The following is a 22,335-nucleotide window of genomic DNA, read 5'->3' as shown; positions in this document are numbered from 1 at the left end:
AAAAAAAAAAATACCGTCATGTACCGTGAAACAGGTATAATTTTGAAAAATACCGTGATATAAATTTTTGGTCATACCGCCCAGCACTATATTGAAGTCAATCTGCCAAAACGACAGGTTGTGGAATGTGCCACTTTATGATGTAATAGTGTGGCTAAACGCCACCTCCGCAGAAAAAGATCAACACCTGCTTCTACATCACTGCCTGTTTAGCCCCGCCCACTGATTCGCGCATGTAGTGTGAATAACGAGAGAGGCAAACGCAGGTCTACGCAGAAATCAAACGATAAAGATGCTCCGAAGACAACAAGACGCTGTTCAGTGCCAAGTTGTGGAAAAACACAGTCTTTGCATCGCCTTCCTTCTGATTCCAACATTAGGAGAGTGTATGAAATTTATTTTAATGAAGTTCCAGACCGTGTCAGTAAGAACTCAGACCTTTGTTCACTTCATTTTACCACGGATTCGTTTACAAACAAGGGACAATTCGACGCTGGATTTTCAAAAAGATTGAAACTAAAAGACGATGCTGTGCCGAATTATTGGATCCGACAGGAATGTCACATGTTTTTATTACGTGGTCACTATTGCTTTGTCTGTTATTACAGATCGTTTGATATGTACTGTGTATTTATGCGTTTTTAACCTAATTAGCAGCGTCCAAATTTTTGTGTGTGTCAAACATATACAACTGTTAGTCAATCATAGCAGTGGGCGTTTACTTCCGAGTCTACAATCTGCCACACCTATTCAAACGGAGCGTTCCGATGAGGGGAGTCAAAACAGGACAGAAAATGATGATGTTTTTTAATGTAAAAAATATTGATAACATTATAAGTGGACCTCAGAGAACAGTACAAAATAATAATAAAAAAGGCAGTTCATGACCCCTTTAAGATTTGAGGCAAAGGTTGAACTTGAACATGACTTGGTTAAACATTTAGGAGATTTAGGAGACACTTCCCATTAGAATATGTAGTAGAATTGTTAGCATTACAGTGCAAGTGTTTAAACAAAAAAAAATATAATCTAACTCTTTAAAGTATTTTCTAATTGTCTAATTTGTTTAATAGATACATTTTATTCAACATGAGATTGACATGAGCTTTCATGGATAATTTGTGATGTTTTCATTTCTAATGAAATTTTGATTGACTGTTAAACATAATTTGAATATTTTAAGCCATTGCTTTAAAGATTAAAGGTGGGGTAAGCGATTTTTCAAAAACGCTTTAGAAAACTGATTTGGGCCGACTAGCAAAACAAACTTGTAGCCAATAAGCAGTAAGGGGCGTGTCTACTCATGATGTGGAGGAGAGAGCGTTCAGTGCTCAGGACGGACATTAGCGAGCCGAGCGACAGAAAGATAGAGATGGCGGATAAAAAACAAAAGAGGAAAACGTCTGCGGAACAAAGTTTTGCTTTGTTTCACAGAACTAATCATTGCCTGGGTTGCGTACGTATGTGTGGGGCGGAGCTATCAAAATAGGGGTGAGACCCTTTTGGGGTAGGGGCGTGTTTGTTTTGGTGATTTCAAATATCAACAGTGGCTACCAGAAATCGCTTACCCCACCTTTAACGGAAATTTAGGATCATTAAGGCTAAATGACATTTGATAGTTGAATCATGCATTTTCTGTAAAGCTACTTTTAAACGCGCTTGTGAAAAATGCTATATAAATCATTGTGAACTGAATTGAATTTCTTAATGTCATTTTATCCATTTATTTTATTTTAAAACAAAATTTTTATATAATTTATGACATTTCCATTAAACATAAGATGAACATTTGTTTTGTAGCTGCTTTTTCAAGATTCAACAATGCAGCAGTAATATATTTAAAATTCTCTGTACTACTTTCACTAAAGCTGTTTAACTGGGAGTGAACAAGCTATGTGCTTATTTTCTGATCCGCCGCTCTGGGTTGTTCAACATGTGCATGTGTTTAGGCAAAACAATCAGATATCTGGCAGCGTGTTGTTCTCGCTCTACAGGTAAACCCCCTTTGGTGTCAAAGCCAGAGATTTCAGAATGTGTTTGCTGTGTTTAAGGATGTGTCTGGTTTAGCATCCTAGTGCAAGGGGTTCCTGAACTTTTTTGGTAAAATATTTTAATGAAGTAAGTTAGTATTTCAATAAGTTAATGACACATTCACAGTTCTCTGATATCAGTTAATGGTCATATTACATGCAAGTAAACAGATAATTTATCTATTTTAGTAAGTCTACAGGGCTGCACGACTGCACGAGTTTTCTTTTCATTGGTGTTTTATACAGTGATGAGTGGCAATAATACAATTTTGTGTTTTAAAATGTAATGTTTTGCTGAGTGGATATAGCAGAAAGTGAGAGAAGTAGATTTAATATATGGCTGATGTTACTTAATAAATACTCTTCATAACTTGCATAGTTCACCCAAAAATGAACATTTTGTCATAATTTACGCACCCACAAGTTGTTCCAAACCTGTATGCATTTCCTTCTTCTTCTGAACACAAAATAAGATATTCTGAAAAATGTGTGTAACCAAACAGATGCTGGTAGCCACTGATTTCTATAGTATGGAAAAAATACTATGGAAATCAATGGCTGCCAGCAACTGTTTGGTTACCAACATTCTTCAAAATATCTTTATTTGTGTGTGTGTGTGTTCAACAGAAGAAAGAAAAACTCATACAGGTTTGGAATGAGGGTGAATAAATGATGATAAAATATTCATTTTTGGGTGAACTATTTCTTTAAGGTTCATTTTAATAGCACCCAATTATGGTTACATCCTTATTTAATGTCACCGTTTAAAGGGTATTTGCCCATGGTACCTTGCGTCAGCATTTAGGTTGATTGTGAACATAATGGTGTTGGTTACGCTACGCAAGGTGGAAAATGTTTAGCACATGCTCTCGTCGTGAAACTCGTCACATGTTCAAATGTGTAAAGATGGCTGCGTGCGTCTCCATGCTGGGCGACACTAATGCAACCTTTATGGAGAGCAGAGGAGAGTAAGTCAAGCCCTTCATTAGCATCTTTATTCAGGCCGTAATGACAACACTGACGTGACCTTCGGCTCTTCGCTGCACTTAAGACTGGGACTAAATGACTCCTGTCTGCCATTGAAAATGGCTTTCTAAATCTCATAATAATTGCCATCTCTGGAGCAATTAAATCCTCAATTTTTCTGCAGTTCTGTCAGATGTCTTATTTTAATATCCATCCGCACTTCTGAAAGCGCTAAATGTGGGGCCCTTTTGGGCACACATGTAGATTAATTAAAATCCTCCTGGACTGCTGTTAGAGTTCATTAAAAAACCCACAGCAATACAGCATTTAAACAAAGAGGTATGACTCCGCTGGCAGACCTCTGCGCCTCTCCTGGCCTGCGCTCTCATCAGACGTCTGGAACGCTGACAGGGGATTGCTCCAAAATAAAATGCAAATTAAATTTTATGGAAATAGTTGGCCACTCGAAAAGCTTGCATGTTATTGCAAATCACTGAGGCTGCAAGCGCTCTGCTTTTTAACCCTTAAGACTGTAGCTGCAAAACATTTCGCATCTCCCTCGCTCTGTGCTGAAATTTTGCATCAGGAATGGATGTTGGATGTTTTGAGTACAATTTGCGCCGGTTTACCACGCAGACGCTTTAGCTGCTCCCCTGCTGTGCAAGGTGAGGTCGCTTACAGGCAGACATTAGTCGTAAAATCATGTTTCCTGATTATCGCCTAGTACGTGTGCAACTGGTATTTGCATCATTTATCAAAACGTATGATGAACTGAAATCCTGTTACAAGTCCGTGGCATTAACAAAATAAATATTTGCTGCAAAGGTTGCCAAAAAGCTGCTGTATTCAACCAGAGACTGTTTAAGAGGTGGAGAAAGACCATTCATAGAGAAATGAATGGGAGAAATCCGTAACAGAACAGAAGTCCCGCCTTCCAGTTAAAAGAGTCAATCACCTTTTTGATAGCATTTGCTTGCTTTAGAATGTTTATGTTAGGCCTGGGCGGTAAAACGGTATCGATATTTATCGACGGCACACTTTCTTCGATAACGATAATAAAAATAGTGCACGATATAGGCACGTGCTATGAGTGACGCAGACAGCACACACAAACACGAACACATGCTGAATTGAGTGCTGTGCCTGCCTGTGATGATGAGATTGTTAATAAAAAAAAAGAATATTAGTCAAGTTTAAAATAAACATTTGCATTTGAATGTTAGGAGTGCGTCAGGGAGCGTCATCAGTGGAGCACGAGATGCGGTGATGATGATGTAAGTGACTTTGTTGCATTTTAATGTTTTGTTAGTCTAGCCCACGAGATGCGCTTCTGCTGTGTTATGCATTCAAAATATTAGAGAAATATAGAAGCTCAATGCGGAGAAGATCTTGATTAGGTCAAAACCAAGCCATTCACACAGATGCAAATTCAGCGCATTTTTTATAGACGGACAAATATGACTGCTGCACTCGCGTCTCACACAAGAGATGTAGCCATGCAACGTTAAAACAGATTAAACTTTTAGAAAACACGTCACGAATTTGTGGAAGTTTATTCCCTCGATACCGAACGATATGAAACATTATATCGTTGATACATTTTTTAGCTATATCGCCCAGCCCTAGTTTATGTGCATTACGTACATAAACCTGAAAAATACCTGGGGAAAAAAAAAATCATTTTTTAAGCATCTTTTGGAGATGATGTTGGTAAAGAAGCAAGCTCTCATTATTAGCCGATTTTATTCAGAATTTGAAAAACCAATGTCAATGGTGTATAAGAGTGTCCAAATCTTTGAAAAGAAAAAAAATCTAGTTTAAATGTATTCATGTTAGATTCTTGTTGTTTTGAATAACTTAAAAAAGTATTAATTTATGAGTCACGTTTAATGTTAAGAAAACCTAATGAAATTAATTACCAAGTATTTTATGTTTTTTAAAGGTCATTTCCAAGTATTTCCAAAAATTATTAATTTATAAATAAGTTCATAATTCTTTATTAAGTCATAAATACTTTTAAGGAGTCAAACTACATGACATTTTACAACCTGAACTAAACAGTAACCAAACTAAATACAAATCTGAATCTGAATTTTATAAAATAAATTAAAACCTCTCTGAAAAAATGGCATAAAAGTTATTCAAAACCAATGAATCTAACATGAATACAATTACATTTCTAAGAACTTGACACATTCAAACAATATTTTTTCTTGTTTTTTTAAGCGATTTGGACAGTCTTATACACCACTGACCCATATTTCAAATCTGAAATAAAATCGGCTATATTGTGTGACTTTTGAATAAATGAATAGATATGGGTCAATAATGTGATGCTTATGTTACTGAAACCTAATCTTGACACTGTTTTGGAGATTTTCAGCTTTATTTGTATGCCGCCGAGCAAACTGACTTGCCTCAAAGCGACTTTGAATCCACCCTGCTGTGTGTTGTATTTTGATTGCCGTCTCTGTTTCAGATGCAGGCAGGCGTGTTGTTTGTTGCAGTGGTGGTGGATCAGTAATTGCACCTCTGCCAGGGTTGGGTCAGACTGCTCTTGTAATCAATCAGTACAGCAGAGATGGTACGGAGGAGTTTGTTACAGAGCCACTGTCCCTTGAATGCAAGCAGAGAACCTTCTGCAAAGCCAGCACATACCTGGCTGCACGATTCATCCCACCTCCCCCTCTTCCTCCGATCCCCCAGGGGGGGCCATACGCATTCACCTGATCACATATGACCCCTCTGTCTGCTGCAATCTCTGTCTGCAAACGCAATCCCCCTCAGTGGAGTTCATCGCCCAGGCTCCCTCAGGCCAGTCGGCTCGTTTACACACCCCAGAAGCATGTGGCATATTGAACCTTTTTTTTCCTTTTCTCAATCCCCCCCTCTCTCTCTCTCTCTTCTCCACTGAGAGCAGATAAAGCCTCGGTCATCAAGCCCCGATTCTTTACAGTTCATTTCACTTCTGTTTCTCTGCTAATTGTTTTTTGAGCCTCAACATGGCCAGGGACCATTTCAAATGCTGCATAATGAGGTTCTGGCGCATGTTGGCCATTACCGAATTAAACCGCCTCGCAGGAGGAGTGGCCAGACGTGCCCAATGCTGCGCCGTGAGTGGCTGGGGATGTGATTGACAGGCTAGGGGGAGGGTTTTTATAGGGTTTTAGGCTGGCAGGTTAGTCTAGCTAGCTCCTTTTTTTAACTAAATGGGCCCAATCTTTTGTTTTTTTTTTTTTTTTTTGACTGAAGTAATATGCATACAGGATGACTGTATCAGTGATTATATCAATATTGTGCTCAGTAAACAACAGTAAATTAATTACTTTATGAAAAATATGTTTAAAAAGTCATTCTTGGGAAACAGTGCCATTGGAGCCAAAAAATCTGAATATCAGATTTTTAAAAAAAATTTTTAAACCGTATTTCTTCCAATTTTATCACTCCATTTTAAAACATTAATGCTAAATCTTTTAAAGAAATCATATTTTAAAAAAAATTATTTTAGCAAATACTGTAGTGCCATTTTTAATCACTATTTTTAATCACTTAATCATTTGAAAACAGGGTGGCGGCTTGCCAGCTGATGTTTAGTTACTCTCCACTTTTTTTAGCTTTAAATTATTTCCTGTTCAAGGGGATTAAGGTGTGGGTGCCACAAGTTTGTTAAAATTTCCAAAGGGTGCCGCGACTAAAAAAAGGTTGGGAAACACTGTTATAGAGTTCAATTTTAGCTGCATATTCACACTAAAAACAGAAGTGCCTCATGCATGCTAAGGCATTGGAGGTTCTCTAGTGTGAAGCAAAAGGACGGTGTATGTAATTTATTGCACAATATGGTGCTGTTATTGATTAGACAGCAAAAGGGCAGAACCAGCTGCTCTGCTAATAGCCATATAAATGTTTCAAGCATATGTCACCACCTTAAAACCAGCCCTGGGAGAAAAAAATTGGCAGGCTACTGCTCTTAGGACATGCACCTGGCCAAATTGTAGATGGGTCTAATGCCATTCTATCAGTGTGTTTAAGGAATAGTTTACAGAAAAATGAAAATTATATAATCTGTAATGTAATACTTTCTTGTAATTTTAAAGCTATAGACTTGCTTTCTTCCATGGAACACAAAACGAGAAGTTTATTAAAATGTCAATGCTCCTTTTGTGCATATAATGAAAGTGAATGGTTACCAGGGACAGCTCCATAAACATAGTCCATATGACTTATGCACTATATTCCAAGTCATATGATTTTTTAAAATAATAATGTGTCACGGCTTCCATGAAAATATTAAGCAGCACAACTGTTTTCAACCTTGATAATAATAAGAAATGATTCTTGAACACCAAATCAGCATATTAGAATGATTTCTAAAGGATAATGTGATACTTAAGACTGGAGTAATGATGCTGAAAATTGAGCTTTGCATCACAGGAATAAATTAAATTTTTAAATATATTCATAAAGAAAAGAGTTATTTTATGTTGTAATAATATTACTGTTTTACTGTATTTTGATAAAATAAATGCAGGTTTAGTGATTGTAATAGGATGGCATCCCCCTTGACAATGAGCAAAAAGCATCCCTTCTGTAAAACCACCATCCCCCCTTACCATCCCCTTTAGATTAATAATGTTGTGTATTATGTAAAACTTGTCATGTAAATGGAATGTTAAAATTCTCTTACACGTGTGATAATTTACGAACTAAATAATGGTAATTGGCCAATCAGAACTTAACATGAGCTGTGCACAAGCTCAATCAAGTTTTCGTCATTTTTCACGCAAAAGGGTTCAAGCACGACTTTTGACGTTCTTTAAAAAGAAGACAACAGAAGGTATGCTATTTTCATGATTAGAGTTTAAAGACGCTCCCCTGACATAACATTACATAACAGAGAAACGATACTGAGAGATGACATTATAGAGGAAGTCACTGACTTTGCAAAAAACAAACAAAAACATGCCTTGAGAGTCCAAAAGCATTTACTGCATGATGAAGTCTAGATTGCAGTTAGAATGCCCATATAATTCAAGTAATGAAATAAAAAATATCTCTCTATTAGTTTTAATTTTTTTTATTTTTATCACACAAGCAAGAATGCTTTCATGGATATCAACATGTCGCAAATGTGCTATTAAATTTATACAACAGTGCAGAGCAACACTGCGGTGTTTGAATGAATCTGTTTTTGAACGAATTGAGTGAGCCAATGATTCAACGATCCATTCATGCTTCGTTTCTAATTGAATCAGCCATTTTGAATAAATCGTTTGATTTGAATAATTCAATTAATCATTTATTAAAACGGGACTTGCTGCCACTTACTGGCGGTTTTAGTGTCATATTTATTTATCTATGAAAGGCCTAAACTGTCATAGCTAAAATCATAGTTCATTAAATAAAGCTCTGTTTTTATTGAATAAAAACGTGTTAAAAAAATTAGACAAATTTTGTAATCATTGTGTAAAGTTTGCTACAGGACACCCGCCCATCTAAGAAATACTTGACCACACCATTTCCCCTGAATTTTTTTTTTCTTTTTCAATTCAACCACTGAATATATATACACCAGGTATGAGATCAGGGATGCAAAACTTTATTGGTTCTGATTTTTTAGAGACAGATTTTCAGTGAATAACAACTTAAATGTTGTTAAAAGAAAAAAAATAATCTGAGATCTCTATCATACCTAAGTGAGATATGGTACAAAGAAATATTTAGTCTTGTATTATACTAATATTAATTTGTAATATGCAATAGAGCAACAAATTACTCAAATGATCAAATGATAATTTGCTTTATGCAAATTATTTATTTATTAATTATTTAGAAATACTATTTGTTAGAATCATAGATATATATACGTAGATGCCTCATTAGCGACTGTTTCTATGGGCCGCTATACGTAAGCCGTCCGCCATATTGTAATGGTCAACTTGACGTCATTCACCATAGTAATCACTGAATATTCGAAAGATGCCACAATCCTGCACAGAACGGCTCAACGGCTCTGTGAGAACCTACAGTATGGTGAATGAGTTGACCGTTCCAAGTTGACCGTTCCAAGATGGTGGCCGCATCTACGTGCCTTGAGCGGTCGAATGGGGCATCTATACATATCTATGGTTAGAATACTATGCGTGCAGGTTGTTTAAAAGTAATGCCAGTATATTCACTTACGATTATCCACACGTGCAACAGAAATAAGATTTTGCCATTGTATTACATTTTGGCTTTTCATAGAAGCTTCCCGAGTGCCTTTGAATTATACAAAGTAGTTCGCTCCGTGTGCACTTTGGTGCAGAATGCAGCCCGGGCCTGAGCCCCACATTAATTAGCACTTGCAGCTGAGTTTGATTTGCCATTTCCCATTGTCCATCATAGAGGCTCCCTGTCTGATTTTCTCTTAGGGGCTGCAGTTTGCCTGATGTGGCTGGGCAGCGCTGGTTATTGATCGTCCATCTGTTTGGGCTGCGTGATCAGTGGAGAGTGATATAAACAGACACAGCGGATCCCCCGCGGAACCATCAAAGACATGCAGATGGGTCCGGCGCGGAAAGGGCTGTCAGCGCTACCATGCCTGCATCTCCGTGCTGCTGCGGCCCTCTCCGACCGCAAAGGTCACACATACGACGGGGAATGTGGTGTTTTTTTGTTTTAAATAATGTTTGATAACACACTTAGCCCGTTTGGCTTCAGCTCCTCAAGGACTGCTGAATAACTGCAAAAATCCATGCCTGAGTCAGACTGTCTGCGGCTCTGGCATTTATCAGCTGCGCTGCGGCGAGCGTTTTGTCTGGGGAGCGAGAAGCCTCCTGGATGTTTGTGCGAGCGAACGCCCAGTGCTTAGCTTGTATAGTATTTGTGTTTATACTCTAAATCTGAATGTTGTTTTCCTTCTGAGCCCTAAAGATGCGTCTGCTCTCTTGTGGAACGATGTTTTAAGTTGCGAATGCTTCCCTGCAGTGTGTACAGTAGTATTGATTGGGAGGTATGGATGCATATTTCAGCTCATGCGTGGTGTCGATTTCATTGGTGGCTTGACATCACAGAGTGGAGTCCTTCCGACGTTTGGTGAAAGATGGAAAAGCTTTAAAGGGATAATTCACTTAGAAATGAGTCAATTTTATGGAGTTCCAAAATGGTATGCTTTTCTTTCTTAGGTGGAACATAAAAGGAGTAGTTTAGCAGAATGTTAATGCTGTTGTTTTTAGGAACTGACCTATAGGACTGTTTTCAGACTGCATCCCGTGATATATAGTGCTCAGTCTGTCCTAAGATCAGTGAACTCTTTTAGTATGAATGGTGCTTGACTGTAGTATTAAGTACAGAAGATGTAGCAGAACAGGTAGCTTCTTCTCTTTCTCGGTCCAAATATTCTGTAGTAGAGGCAGAGTAAACATCTGTCAGGCATCATTAGCATTTGCTTTAGCCCAGTTCCAGCATACATCTGTTTCTCTTGTACATTTTCCACTTGAGGAGAGAGGGTCAATATCAAGCTGGAAACAGGGAAGTAGTCGCAAAATAGCTTTTTTTTTAACTTACTTTAGCTTAATGTTCCTGAACAAATTTTAGAAGATGTGAATATATGCGTGAATATATATTCATTAACCACGGCATGGCAACACTGTTTTTATTTTATTTTATTTTATTTTCAAATACACATTATGTGCTAAACCACCACCATTTAAAAGAATATTGTTTAAATATGGAATTTTACATCATTTTCTATTTCTGTTTTAAATAAATTTAGTTCTTTTGAACCCTTTTTTAATCAAGGAATCCTTTTTTATTTTATTTTATTTTATTATAAATACTAAAAATAGTGATACAATTATTATCTTTGTTTTTTTTATTTATTATTATTTTATTTTTTTTTCGTCTTATTTTGTCTTTTTTTTTGTCTTGTCTTGTCATTTTATTTTATTTTGTTTTGTTTTAAAAATATAAAATAATTTAGTATTAAACTTATAATAAAAACATTCACGTCTTCTGGAAAAAAATGAATAGAAATAATGATCGGCTAAAAAGTAAATTTTGCCTATAAAAAAGTTTTTAAAGCTCTTGTCAATTATTGCAGGGAATAGCATTGTGATAATTAATTACATATATCTATTATGTAGATGTTCTTAAATATACTTTTCTAACGTCAGTTTAAACTCTTCTAATAGCTGTTTGTTTTTGACCGCCCCAGGTTGATCTGATCACTAGAGTTATTTTGTGCAGAGAATGTTTCTTAATTAATAAAGCATAGACTTTCCTGTGTCCTGTCCTCCTATTGGACAGCAGATGCTAATTGTGTTTGAACATTTCTAATCTTTCAGGCCACCTCAAACAAACGGAGTGTTTCTATCTATCACAGGCCTTTTAATAAGTCCTGCTTTTGAACCTGGCGAATGCGCCACAGGACAAACATGGAGGACAAACTGGAGTAGTTAGAAATGTGGAGGTTAGTTGTTTTTGCGTCGCTGCTGCCCCGGGCTGATTACAGTCCCCGAATCCCATTAGGATTTCTACTCCGACGAACAACCTTGTTATTAGCTCCCGGTTTACCTACAGGCTTGGCCCCAAAGAACATATTAGCTTTCCTTTAGCACACTATATGAAAAAGGCTAAGTAATGTTGTACATAACACACTATAAAACCCGAAGAGGTGGCTTTTTATTGTTTCAGCCTGTATCACACACTGTGCCTTAACTACATTTTATTAGGTGTGAAATTAAAATATTAATAGGCTGATGTCTGGCTTTAGGAAGAGCGGGATGTTTGTAGAGGTGGTAGAGTCGAGCGCTGCAGGAGAGAGGCGGGTTACCCAATGTCTGTGGACCCTTTTAACATCTCATACCTCTGTATGAAATAGACTTTCATCTTGCCTACTGTGAAAATATTAAAAGACGAAGCTTCATGTGTTGTGGTCACATTGCCTGCGGGACACTAATTGAGGTTGGTCGCCGATGTTGTCGGGAAAGGTTGAAAAAAGAAAGAAAAATAACTCAAAGTGACCGAGGAACTTGAAAAAGAGAATGTTGCTTTGTGTTGCCTTCAAAACAATTAAACAGGGAAGCATTTAAGGAAATGACATCATCAATAGGGTCACAAAACTATAAAAGGAATCAAAGCACTTAATAAATACACCCGTTTAAAATGATCATGTAACACTGAAGACTGGAGTAATGATACTGAAAATTCAGCGGTGACATCACTGGAATAAATTACATTTTAAAATATATAAAAATAGAAAACAGTTCATAATAATAATTCTCTTTTTTACTGTATTTTTTTTTGTTTAAATAAATGTGTTTAAATCTTATGCAGCCTTGAAGAGCATACGACTTTAAAATAAATATAAAATAAAAATTTTTTTTTAATATTTATTATTTTTATTGAAAAAAGAAAGAAAAATAACTCAAAGTGACCGAGGAACTTGAAAAAGAGAATGTTGCTTTGTGTTGCCTTCAAAACAATTAAACAGGGAAGCATTTAAGGAAATGACATCATCAATAGGGTCACAAAACTATAAAAGGAATCAAAGCACTTAATAAATACACCCGTTTAAAATGATCATGTAACACTGAAGACTGGAGTAATGATACTGAAAATTCAGCGGTGACATCACTGGAATAAATTACATTTTAAAATATATAAAAATAGAAAACAGTTCATAATAATAATTCTCTTTTTTACTGTATTTTTTTTTGTTTAAATAAATGTGTTTAAATCTTATGCAGCCTTGAAGAGCATACGACTTTAAAATAAATATAAAATAATTTTTTTTTTTTAATATTTATTATTTTTAATGTATATTTAAATATTGTGTAGATTATATTTGCTACTTATAAATTGCTGTTTTTTATTATTTACATATATTAATATTTACATTTTTTGTTTTTGAAAACAGAAAATATGTGCTGTTTAAATTCAGTTTTTGTCATTTATTATTTCATTAGCCTACTTGTAGGCTGTTTATAATAGGGCCTTTCGCACTGCGGGAACCTTTTCATAGTACCAGAACTAATTGTGGAACTACCCACTTTTGGGCGTTTTCGCACCGTCGGAACTGGGTGCAATTTTTGTACCGGACTGCCTTTTTCGAGAACCAAATTAGCTCCTACTCCGGAGCAGGGTCTAACCAGCACAACTGGTACTAATCATGACGTAAGTAGACAATGATTGGCCAAACGCGTACGAAAACGCCCTCACCCGCCGTGATTTAAAACGCCGTGTAAACATACTGTAAACATTGTGTCAACTTATTTCGCAAGTATGGAGAACAGCGATAGATGGACGGACACTGAAGTGCAGGCACTTGTAGCAAATGTAGCACTGCCAGTTGTCGTTGGAGATTCTTAGTCCTCCTTTCCGTTCTTTCAATCGCTTTACGTATACGTCGACTTTCCATGTCCATTATTGTGAAACCTGCGAGACACAACAAAAACAGCTCCGATCACAGCGTCCTCTATCCTCCTGTTAATGTTGTTCTTTTTTGTTTCTGTTGTTGAATGCCGTGCACAAATGACGACGCTGTCGACCGGCTTACGTCACTTCTTAGTACACACTGTCGGTGCGAATGCAACCCTTTAAATGGTACTGGGAAATAGTTCGCGCAAAATCGTCCCAGTACTTTAGTACTGTACATTTAGTTCTGGAACTAAAGCGGTGCGAAAGGCCCTATTGCCTAGCAGCTTGGTGCATTATAAATGTATATAATTCAAGATCGCTTGTCATCTCTTTTACAAAGGCTTCAAACTCTGCTCTTTCAATCAAAAATCACAAAGGCTGTGTTTTCGTACAGGCATCTGAATGAATGTGTTGAACCGAGACGGGACTGGTTTGGCCGCTAGCCTGCAGGAGCACTTGGTCTCTGGCACCGAGTGGGTCAGTCCTGATTGTAATGGAGAGGTGTGAGCCTGTGTCTCTGTTGTCAGGATGAGAGGGGAGGTGCTGGAGAGGGGGCTCAGAGAGACACTCAGCTTTGATTAAAGGGAAGTGGCCTCAGGTAGACCCCGGCCATTCTGAGAGCCTCAACTACACCTGTCATCTACAGGAAAGAAAGAGAAAAAAAAATCATATTTACATTATTGTCTGACTTTTTTCTCATGTGCCACGAACAGTTTTGTAACGCCATTTGTTGAGTTGAAATTCCTGTACGTAGTAGGAAAATTTCAGTAATTTAAATAGCTTTGTTATATGGCGAGTAAAGTGTTGCAAATGGTTTTAATGTGTTACTATGTGGTTGCTAGTGTGCTGTGGGTAATTGCTGTAACGTAGTTATATGGTGAGTAAAGTGTTCTAAGGGGTTTTAATGTGTTGCTATGCGGTTGCTATGAGTTTGCTAGGGTGCTGTGGGTAATTGCAGTACCATTGTTATTTGGTGAGTAAAGTGTTTTAAATGGTTTTAATGTGTTGCTATGTGTTTGCTAGGGTGCTTTGCGTAATTTCAATAACGTTGTTAAATGGTGAGTAAAGTGTTCTAAATGTTTTAATGTGTTGCTATGTGGTTACTATGTGGTTGCTAGGGTGCTGTGGGTAATTGCAGTACCATTGTTATATGGTGAGTAAAGTGTTCTTAATGGGTTTAATGTGTTGTTATGCAGTTGCTATGTGGTTGCTAGTGTGCTGTGGGTAATTGCAGTACCATTGTTATATGGTGAGTAAAGTGTTCTTAATGGGTTTAATGTGTTGTTATGCAGTTGCTATGTGGTTGCTAGTGTGCTGTGGGTAATTGCAGTACCATTGTTATATGGTGAGTAAAGTGATCTAAATGGGTTTAATGTGTTGCTATGTGGTTGCTAGGGTGCTGTGGGTAATTGCAGAAATGTTGTTTCTGATTCTGGCTTCCCAATACATTACAACAACAGCGATGGAAAAAAAAAAAAACGTGGACAAACCATTCTCTCTTGTTCAATGCGAATGGCGTATGCAGGAATATGAGCAGTCATTTATTCCGTCATCACCCGGGTGCTGAAGGACAAATTCACACACAAATCATGTCAAAATGCCCGTCTTGGTAAGTATCCTATAGCAGACATAGCCGGCTAAACGTACTGTATCAGTGCTCTGGATCAGTGCATTCTCTTAAAGTGACAGCACTTAATATTAATCAAACAGCAACAACAAAGAATTCACTCACTGCTCTTGATTGAATAGCTTTTGTAACTTTAATAAAGATTCATCTTTAATTTATACAGTGAAATATGCAATGCTGTTTTACATTTTATTACTTTATTCAATTTCTGTACCTAAAAACTAATGGTAGAAAAAACAAAAAAAAAAATGTAAAAAAAAACTCCCTTAAAATCACTGTTTATTTTATTTGTTTCTTTAAACTATTGTATTTATTTGTGCTGTTGCTTATAGTTAGATAGATTATTCTTATTTTCTTTATTTTTATTTGACAGTATAGTTTTCCCCTAAACATAGCACATACCGAACCATACCGAAACCGTGACTCTAAAACCGTGATACAAACCGAACCGTGAGTAAGTTGAACCATTCCACCCCTAGTTGCTAGGGTACTGAGGTTAGATTCAACATTGCTATATGGTGACTAAAATGTTCTAAATATTTTTTAATGTGTTGCTATGCAGTTGCTAGAGTGTTGCTAGGATGCTGTGGGTAGTTCCAATACGTTCCTATGGTAATAAAATGTTCTAAACATTTGTTAATTATGTTGCTATGCAGTTGCTAGGTGGTTACTAGGGCATTGCTGTAAGTTAGCGAAACCACACATGAAAACCCAAAACCCATGATTGACATGCTATTTGTTACGGGGCGACAGGGACTAGAGATGTGTGGAACCATTTGCAAGCTTTTATTAATAAACATGGTCAAAACACAGGCAGGGTCGAACACCAGCAAATGGGTATGGTACGGGCAAGACACAAGATAGTCCAAGAAACAGGCAAGGGTCAATCGACGGAGAACGTAATCCAACAGGGCAAGGCAAGAGATAATTAAGGTTAATAGCAATAGTCCAGGCAGGGGCAAACAGAGTCCAAAACAGCAAGACAAAAGGGTAAATCGAAAACACAGGCAAGAATCTGAAAACAGGCAAGGCGAGACCGACTAAACTAGGAAAACAAGAACTGGCTCCGTAGAGTAGCTATCGCTGGGTGAGTGATAAACGCTAAACAATACTCGGCAGTTTGAGTGAGTCTGAGTGAGTGTAATATAGTGTGTGTGTGATTGGTTACAGCTGTGTGCAATCAGTGCAATGGATGATGGGAAATGTAGTCTGTGGTGACATGTAACAGTCTGTGTAGTGAGAGAGTCAATATGATGGACGAGTGACCTCTCGTGGCAATCGGACGGAAGTCCATGGACAGGATTCGTAACACTATGACAGACAACCTGCTGTTTAAAGTTGGCCAATGTGAATGTAGCCAATGTGTTCTGAGTGATTATTTAACATGTTGTGAGGATGTTGATAGGTGGTTGCTATGGTGTGCTATGCAGTTTGAAGAGGGTTGAGCTTGGGTAATGTTAGGTTGTTGCCAGGGTGTTTTTTAACAAGTGTTTTTAGCATGTTGCCAGGTTCTGAATAGTTTTAATGTGTTACTGTGAGGTTGTTAGGGTGATGTGGATGTTGAAGTAGAGTTGCTAATACATTCGGATTTGTTTTAAAGGGGTCATATGATGCTTTTTAAAAGATCATTATTTTGTGTATTTGGTGTAACAGAATATGTTGACATGCTTTAATGTTCAAAAAACACATTATTTTTCAAATACTGTACATTATTGTAGGTCCTCTATGCCCCGCCTCTCTCAAACGCTTCGTTTTCTACAAAGTCCCTCCTTCCGACAAGCGCAGTCTGTTAATGAGCTCTGCTACCCCCGCCCCTCTCTTCCAAGCTGCTCTCTGAGGGACCGTTTACTTTAGCCGCATTCATTGTGAAACTTGCTAATTAGCACATTATTAGGAAAGGCGATTTGCAAAGATTCATTAAAAAACCGTCTGTATCAGAAGCCTTCTAAAAACCTTCGTAAGACGCCAGTCCAGTCTGTGCTGAAACGCCACTGTCAATCAAACTATCATTGGAGGTGCCTTTTGTGACGTCACACAGACAGGCATCTGAGATCGGCTCGATTTGAGAAAGGGTAAAGATTTTAGTAGATTAAAACCACTATGTGGATTTTTATCATTATAGGGTGGTTGTGTACACACACTGCCAACACACATTTCAGTTCAAACAACTTGTAAAAGTGCATGTAGCATCGGATGACCCCTTTAAACATGTTTGCTAGGGTGTTTGGGTTAGTTTTTACAGCTTTTTGGTATCTAAGATATTCTGAGTGATTCCGGACCCTCCTTCAGGCCTGTCCTGCAAAAGTGCATTTTTTTTCTTCCTACAGGTTTATTGTCTGTTATGTGAAATACCACATACTGTACACGAGTGCAAGTTTAACACATAATACATAAATACATCATACATAGAAGTTTGATTCTGAGGGTTAAGGGTTTTTCAGATCACTAATTCTAATTGTAATAGTGATTCTGCCTCGCAGTCACCACTAATAACCCTCTTAAAATTCTCTCAAATCTCTGTTTGTGATGTTACATACCCGGTAGCTGCGTGCGAAGCTGACATTGTCTGAATGCTTGTGCGTGTTTTTGCAGAAGAACTGCATATTTTGAAAGTGAATGAGTTTGAAGGTCAGCTGTCTGCATCTCTCCAGTGTGAAACGATGCTGCGGCACGTTAGTTTAGGAATGACAAGCATCTGCTAAACACACTCTTGATTTTTTAAAGACAGCCTGTTGGCATGCTTTTGATTTGTCCTCAGAACTCTCTTAATTGTTCAGCTGTGAAACTTAAAGCGTGCTATTTTCCCAGAGTGCTGGAAATGTCCTTGCCGAGAATCACATTTGTTCAAGAACAAGAATGTGAGTGGGAGTGCTCAGTCTCACTCACTCACTCACTCACACCCACACACAAAAGCAATAGCCGTTGTGCATTGCAAGTTATGCATAATATGAAACTACCTTGACTAAGCACCTTGACTATTTCTCTCTCTCTTTCTCTATCTATTCAGAGTATCCTGGCCTTGAACCCTCGGGTCCAGACTCACGCTGTGCTCCTCTCTACTGCGACGAAGAAAATGGAGAAAAAACACTGGAAAAGAAACACAGAGAAAAGCTGTGAGGTGCGTCTCCTCCATCACCCTCAACCCTCATATTTTCACCTGCCCCTCAATAGGGCTCTCACTGACCAATCACCTGGAGAGAAGAGGAACTTAGTGTTGTTTCCAGATTTAGATGGGCTGTTTCCTGCCTCTGGACCCATCTGTTTAGCTTTTTTCAGTACAGTGTTAATTTTGACAGCAAATTTTGATTTAGTTTTAGTTATAGTCTTTTGACGAAAATGCCATTTAGTTTTAGTCATATTTTAAGTCATCTGAATTGTTTTAGTTTTAGTCTAGTTTTAGTCGACTAAATATCATACAATTTTAGTCGACTAAGTCTAAAGGGTTTAGTTAAATTGTAATGCATCATTTTTTTTTTTTTTTTCTGTTCTGGTTATTTTAGTACATCAGGTTAAGCTAAAGTTTAACTGAAACAAAATACGTTTTTATTTCCTTTTTTATAGATTTTTATTGTTTTATAATTTCAGTTAACATTTATTTTATTTCAATTAATGAAGAATATTTTTATGGTTTTAGTTTTAACTATAAAAACCTGATACTAGTAAAATGTATTTATTAAATAATATTTTGAATAATGTTCTTAGTCTGTCCATCCTGTGATGGGGAATCCCAGACAGAACCTACAATAGTTGTAAATTAAATGTAAATTATATTAAATTAAACTAATTACAGTTTATGTACCCAAAATATCAATAATGACCAGGAAAAAAAGCATGAAATACACAGTGACTCTTATTTTGAAATGTTTGCACTGTTGACTGTACAGCTGCAGGCTGCTCATTCAAGTTCAGATGAGGGAAATAAAATATGTATTCTTACAACCGTCTAAAACATATCACCATATAAACATCGTATAGTAAACATTGTCATAATTCATCAACATTAATTCATAAGCAATCGCTTGGCATAAATGTGCGCTATTCATTGATTACAACCCGCGCTGAAGACGTCTGAAGCGCTGCTGCGCGAGCCTGTAGAGCGCGCAACAGCGCCGTGTTTTCCCGCGGTCAGATCAGGGACGGTGTATGTACGTAATGTTGGATTACAAATTTAAGAATCTGTTTAAAATATGCTGATACTATATTCTGACATAGCATCACATGAAAAACTAAGGTGAAGTACATTGTATTTAGCATTTAAGGTAAATTACATCAGACAAATGATTATCTTAAACAAAGTGTAGCAAGAGGTTCCTGTCTGTTCCGGTTTCTCTTATTGTTAGTCAAATTAACCAAATTACTGAGAAAGTCACCTTTTGTTTGTAATGGCTCTTGGTGCCTCCGCCCCAGTCTTTGAGTAGTTATGCTGATTGGATTAGCACCTATGCATTTGAATGACACTGTTATGGTGATGAGATCAGGCCTGGAGAAATTCCGGTAACGGGCTGATTCCTGTATTGCATTTGCATGCTTTGTTTAGATTGTCGCCACCTCTACTGAATGAATCCCGCCCCCTTAAAATGTATATAAACTCTACTGTGCTGAGCTATAGTCAGACTTGGATGACTGCAGCGACGCACAGCGAGTCCTCAATAAAGAGTGACTTCTGTATGAAAGATATCCCAACGTCTCCTGGTCTCTGCTTCGACGAGGAAAAAGTTTCCTACAGTAACTACCACAGAGACATCAGTCCTGACTGAGTCTGACTGGATGATATCTTCCCAAATCGTCCTTCCCTAACATTTTCGTCTCGTTTTTATTCGTTGACGAAAACGAAAGTATATTTTCGTTTTAGTTTTTGTCATTAAAATCTGTTTTTTATTTAGTTATCGTCTCGTTTTCGTCAGTGAGAAAATGTTGTTGACGAAAATTATGACGAAAATAATTTGTCAACGAAATTAACACTGCTTCAGTAGCTGCTTTTTAACCTTTCGTTTGGTCTTGTTGAGAAATCAGCAGCTGTGTTCGGCACCACAGCCGCAAAAACTCAAGCTGAATTTGTCCACATACATGATCTCAAACTGACACACTCAAGACCTTCAGATAGTGAAAACTCTGTCTTTAATATATTAAATATTTTATTTATATTTAATATACTTATTATATTATATTTAAATATTATGTATTTAAATTATATTTGTCTTTGCAAATTATATTATTAGCAACAATTTGAGTGAAAATAGCAAGTACTGCCAATGCTTGTATTGTCATTATCAAAACCAAAGCCTGTAGCAGCAACAAATTTGCAATTTGAGTATTAAATGATTAATTATAGGCATTTAGCATTGTATTATCATTTTAGATTTGAAAGCCATTATTTATAACATTTAATAGACCTAAACTGCAAATTGTCATACTTCTAGTTTTGTTTATCATTTATTAACAGCAACCTTTTAACTTTTAATTTAAATCAATTTAAATAATAAAACTTGCAGCAAATGTCACATAAACCCATTATGAAAAATTAGATTTGTTTTTCAATGTGAAATATGTCCAGACAGGAAGAGTGATGAATAGTTTCTCTCCTACTATTTGCAATTTTTTCCATTTCAAAGCATATGATGCAGTTTAATTTTTATGCTAAATAAATCATTTAAAAAAGTTTTTTAAAAGCTTGTTTCCTCCTTAGAGTTTAAAAAAAGTAAAAGTTATCAAAAAATATAATAACATTATTTTAAAATCCTTATACATTTATTATTATTATTTATAAAATTAGTCAGAATTTTGATAATTATTTTTTACTCTGAGGCGAAAACAGGCATCTATAGATTTCACTACGTTCACAACAGAAATAGATACTCGCTTGTTGCTTGTTGTGATTGCAGCTGGTAAGAACTAACTTGATTAACATGGAATATATTAAACGGCCAAAGCATTGTCTGCTTAGGTATGAGGTCTAAAACACTTCTTACTACAAAAACTCAATTTAAAGTTAACGTTATAGTCCCCCTTAGCACTGAGGTTTGTTACCGCAACAGCAACGCAAGAATGCACATTACGTCTATTGAACGCTTGAATTCAGGTCTTGCATAGAGTGTGTTCTTATTCACCTTGAATGTGTGTGTATATCAAAAAATAGAAGTACTAAAATTAACATAGCAGTTAAATACAGGCTCACACATGCAGTTCTGTTGACTTCCTGTGAGCAGGTATTTCATCATAAGACAAGAACGTGTTGGTGAGCTACACTCGCTAACACACACGCTCAGACAGTCGCTCAAACGTAATTATCTTACGATTCCAGGCGCATGCCATCAAAGTCTCACGAATATCTCCCCAGACCAGTGTGCGACGGAAGGGTTTGTGTTTTTTGGCAGGTGGTTGCTATGCCTCGTCTGTCCTTTTAAAGGCAAAAGAGCCTCCTGCTTGTTTGATGTGGAGACACAAGATGGAGGTGTTTTGTAGGGGAGATTATCTACTCCCCGCTGACAGCACTGTTGCTAAGTACAGCTGCCTAATTCATCATTCTAATCAATGGGGATGGATCGCAGGCCTGATTTAATTCATAAAGGCTCTGTGCTATAGATTGAACATATGGCATGTGAGTTTACTGTATCCCTGTGAGCAGGTATTTCATCATAAGACAAGAACTTGTGAGCTGCACTCGCTAACACACGCGCTCAGACAGTCGCTCAAACGTAATTATCTTACGATTCCAGGCACATGCCATCAAAGTCTCACGAATATCTCCCCAGACCAGCGTGCGACGGAAGGGTTTGTGTTTTTTGGCAGGTGGCCGCTATGCCTCGTCTGTCCTTTTAAAGGCAACTGCTTGTTTGATGTGGAGACACAACAAGATGGAGGTGTTTTGTAGGGGAGATTATCTACTCCCCGCTGACAGCACTGTTGCTAAGTACAGCTGCCTAATTCATCATTCTAATCAATGGGGATGGATCGCAGGCCTGATTTAATTCATAGAGGCTCTGTGCTATAGATTGAACATATGGCATGCGAGTTTACTGTATCAGGAGTATACATGTGTATCTTTTGCCGTGCTACGCTTGTGCAAATACACTACCGGTCAAAAGTTTGGGATAATTAGGAGCTTTTGAAAGAAGTCCCTTATGGTTACAGAGGCTGTATTATTCAAAGGCACAATATGTCATTTTCGCCACTAGAGGGTGCGTATTTAAAATAAACAAACAGACAAAGGCGTAGTTTGATGACGCCGTGACTGAGTGTGGAATCATGGGAGTTGTCGTCTTCATCCCCACAGCCGATGCAATCCGACGGGGCTCGGGCAGAAATCAAGTTCAT

The 22,335-nt window shown here is 37.3% G+C and overlaps 1 protein-coding gene across 1 annotated transcript in view; it reads left to right on the top strand.

The window, feature by feature from the left end:
- Positions 1-22,335, top strand: part of LOC107712781 (dihydropyrimidine dehydrogenase [NADP(+)]-like) — a 184,713-nt gene that overhangs the window by 4,325 nt on the left and 158,053 nt on the right. Inside the window, exons 2-3 of the mRNA XM_016518117.1 lie at positions 18,029-18,139; positions 20,038-20,078. Of these exons, the coding sequence (XP_016373603.1) occupies positions 18,029-18,139; positions 20,038-20,078 (152 nt within the window). The remainder of the gene's footprint in view (positions 1-18,028; positions 18,140-20,037; positions 20,079-22,335) is intronic.

Source organism: Sinocyclocheilus rhinocerous, unplaced genomic scaffold (genome assembly GCF_001515625.1).
Source record: "Sinocyclocheilus rhinocerous isolate Xijiao unplaced genomic scaffold, SAMN03320098_v1.1 scaffold1740, whole genome shotgun sequence".
NCBI lineage: Eukaryota > Metazoa > Chordata > Actinopteri > Cypriniformes > Cyprinidae > Sinocyclocheilus > Sinocyclocheilus rhinocerous.
Note: the sequence above shows the minus strand (reverse complement) of the source record. Positions and strands in the feature narration are given on the sequence as shown.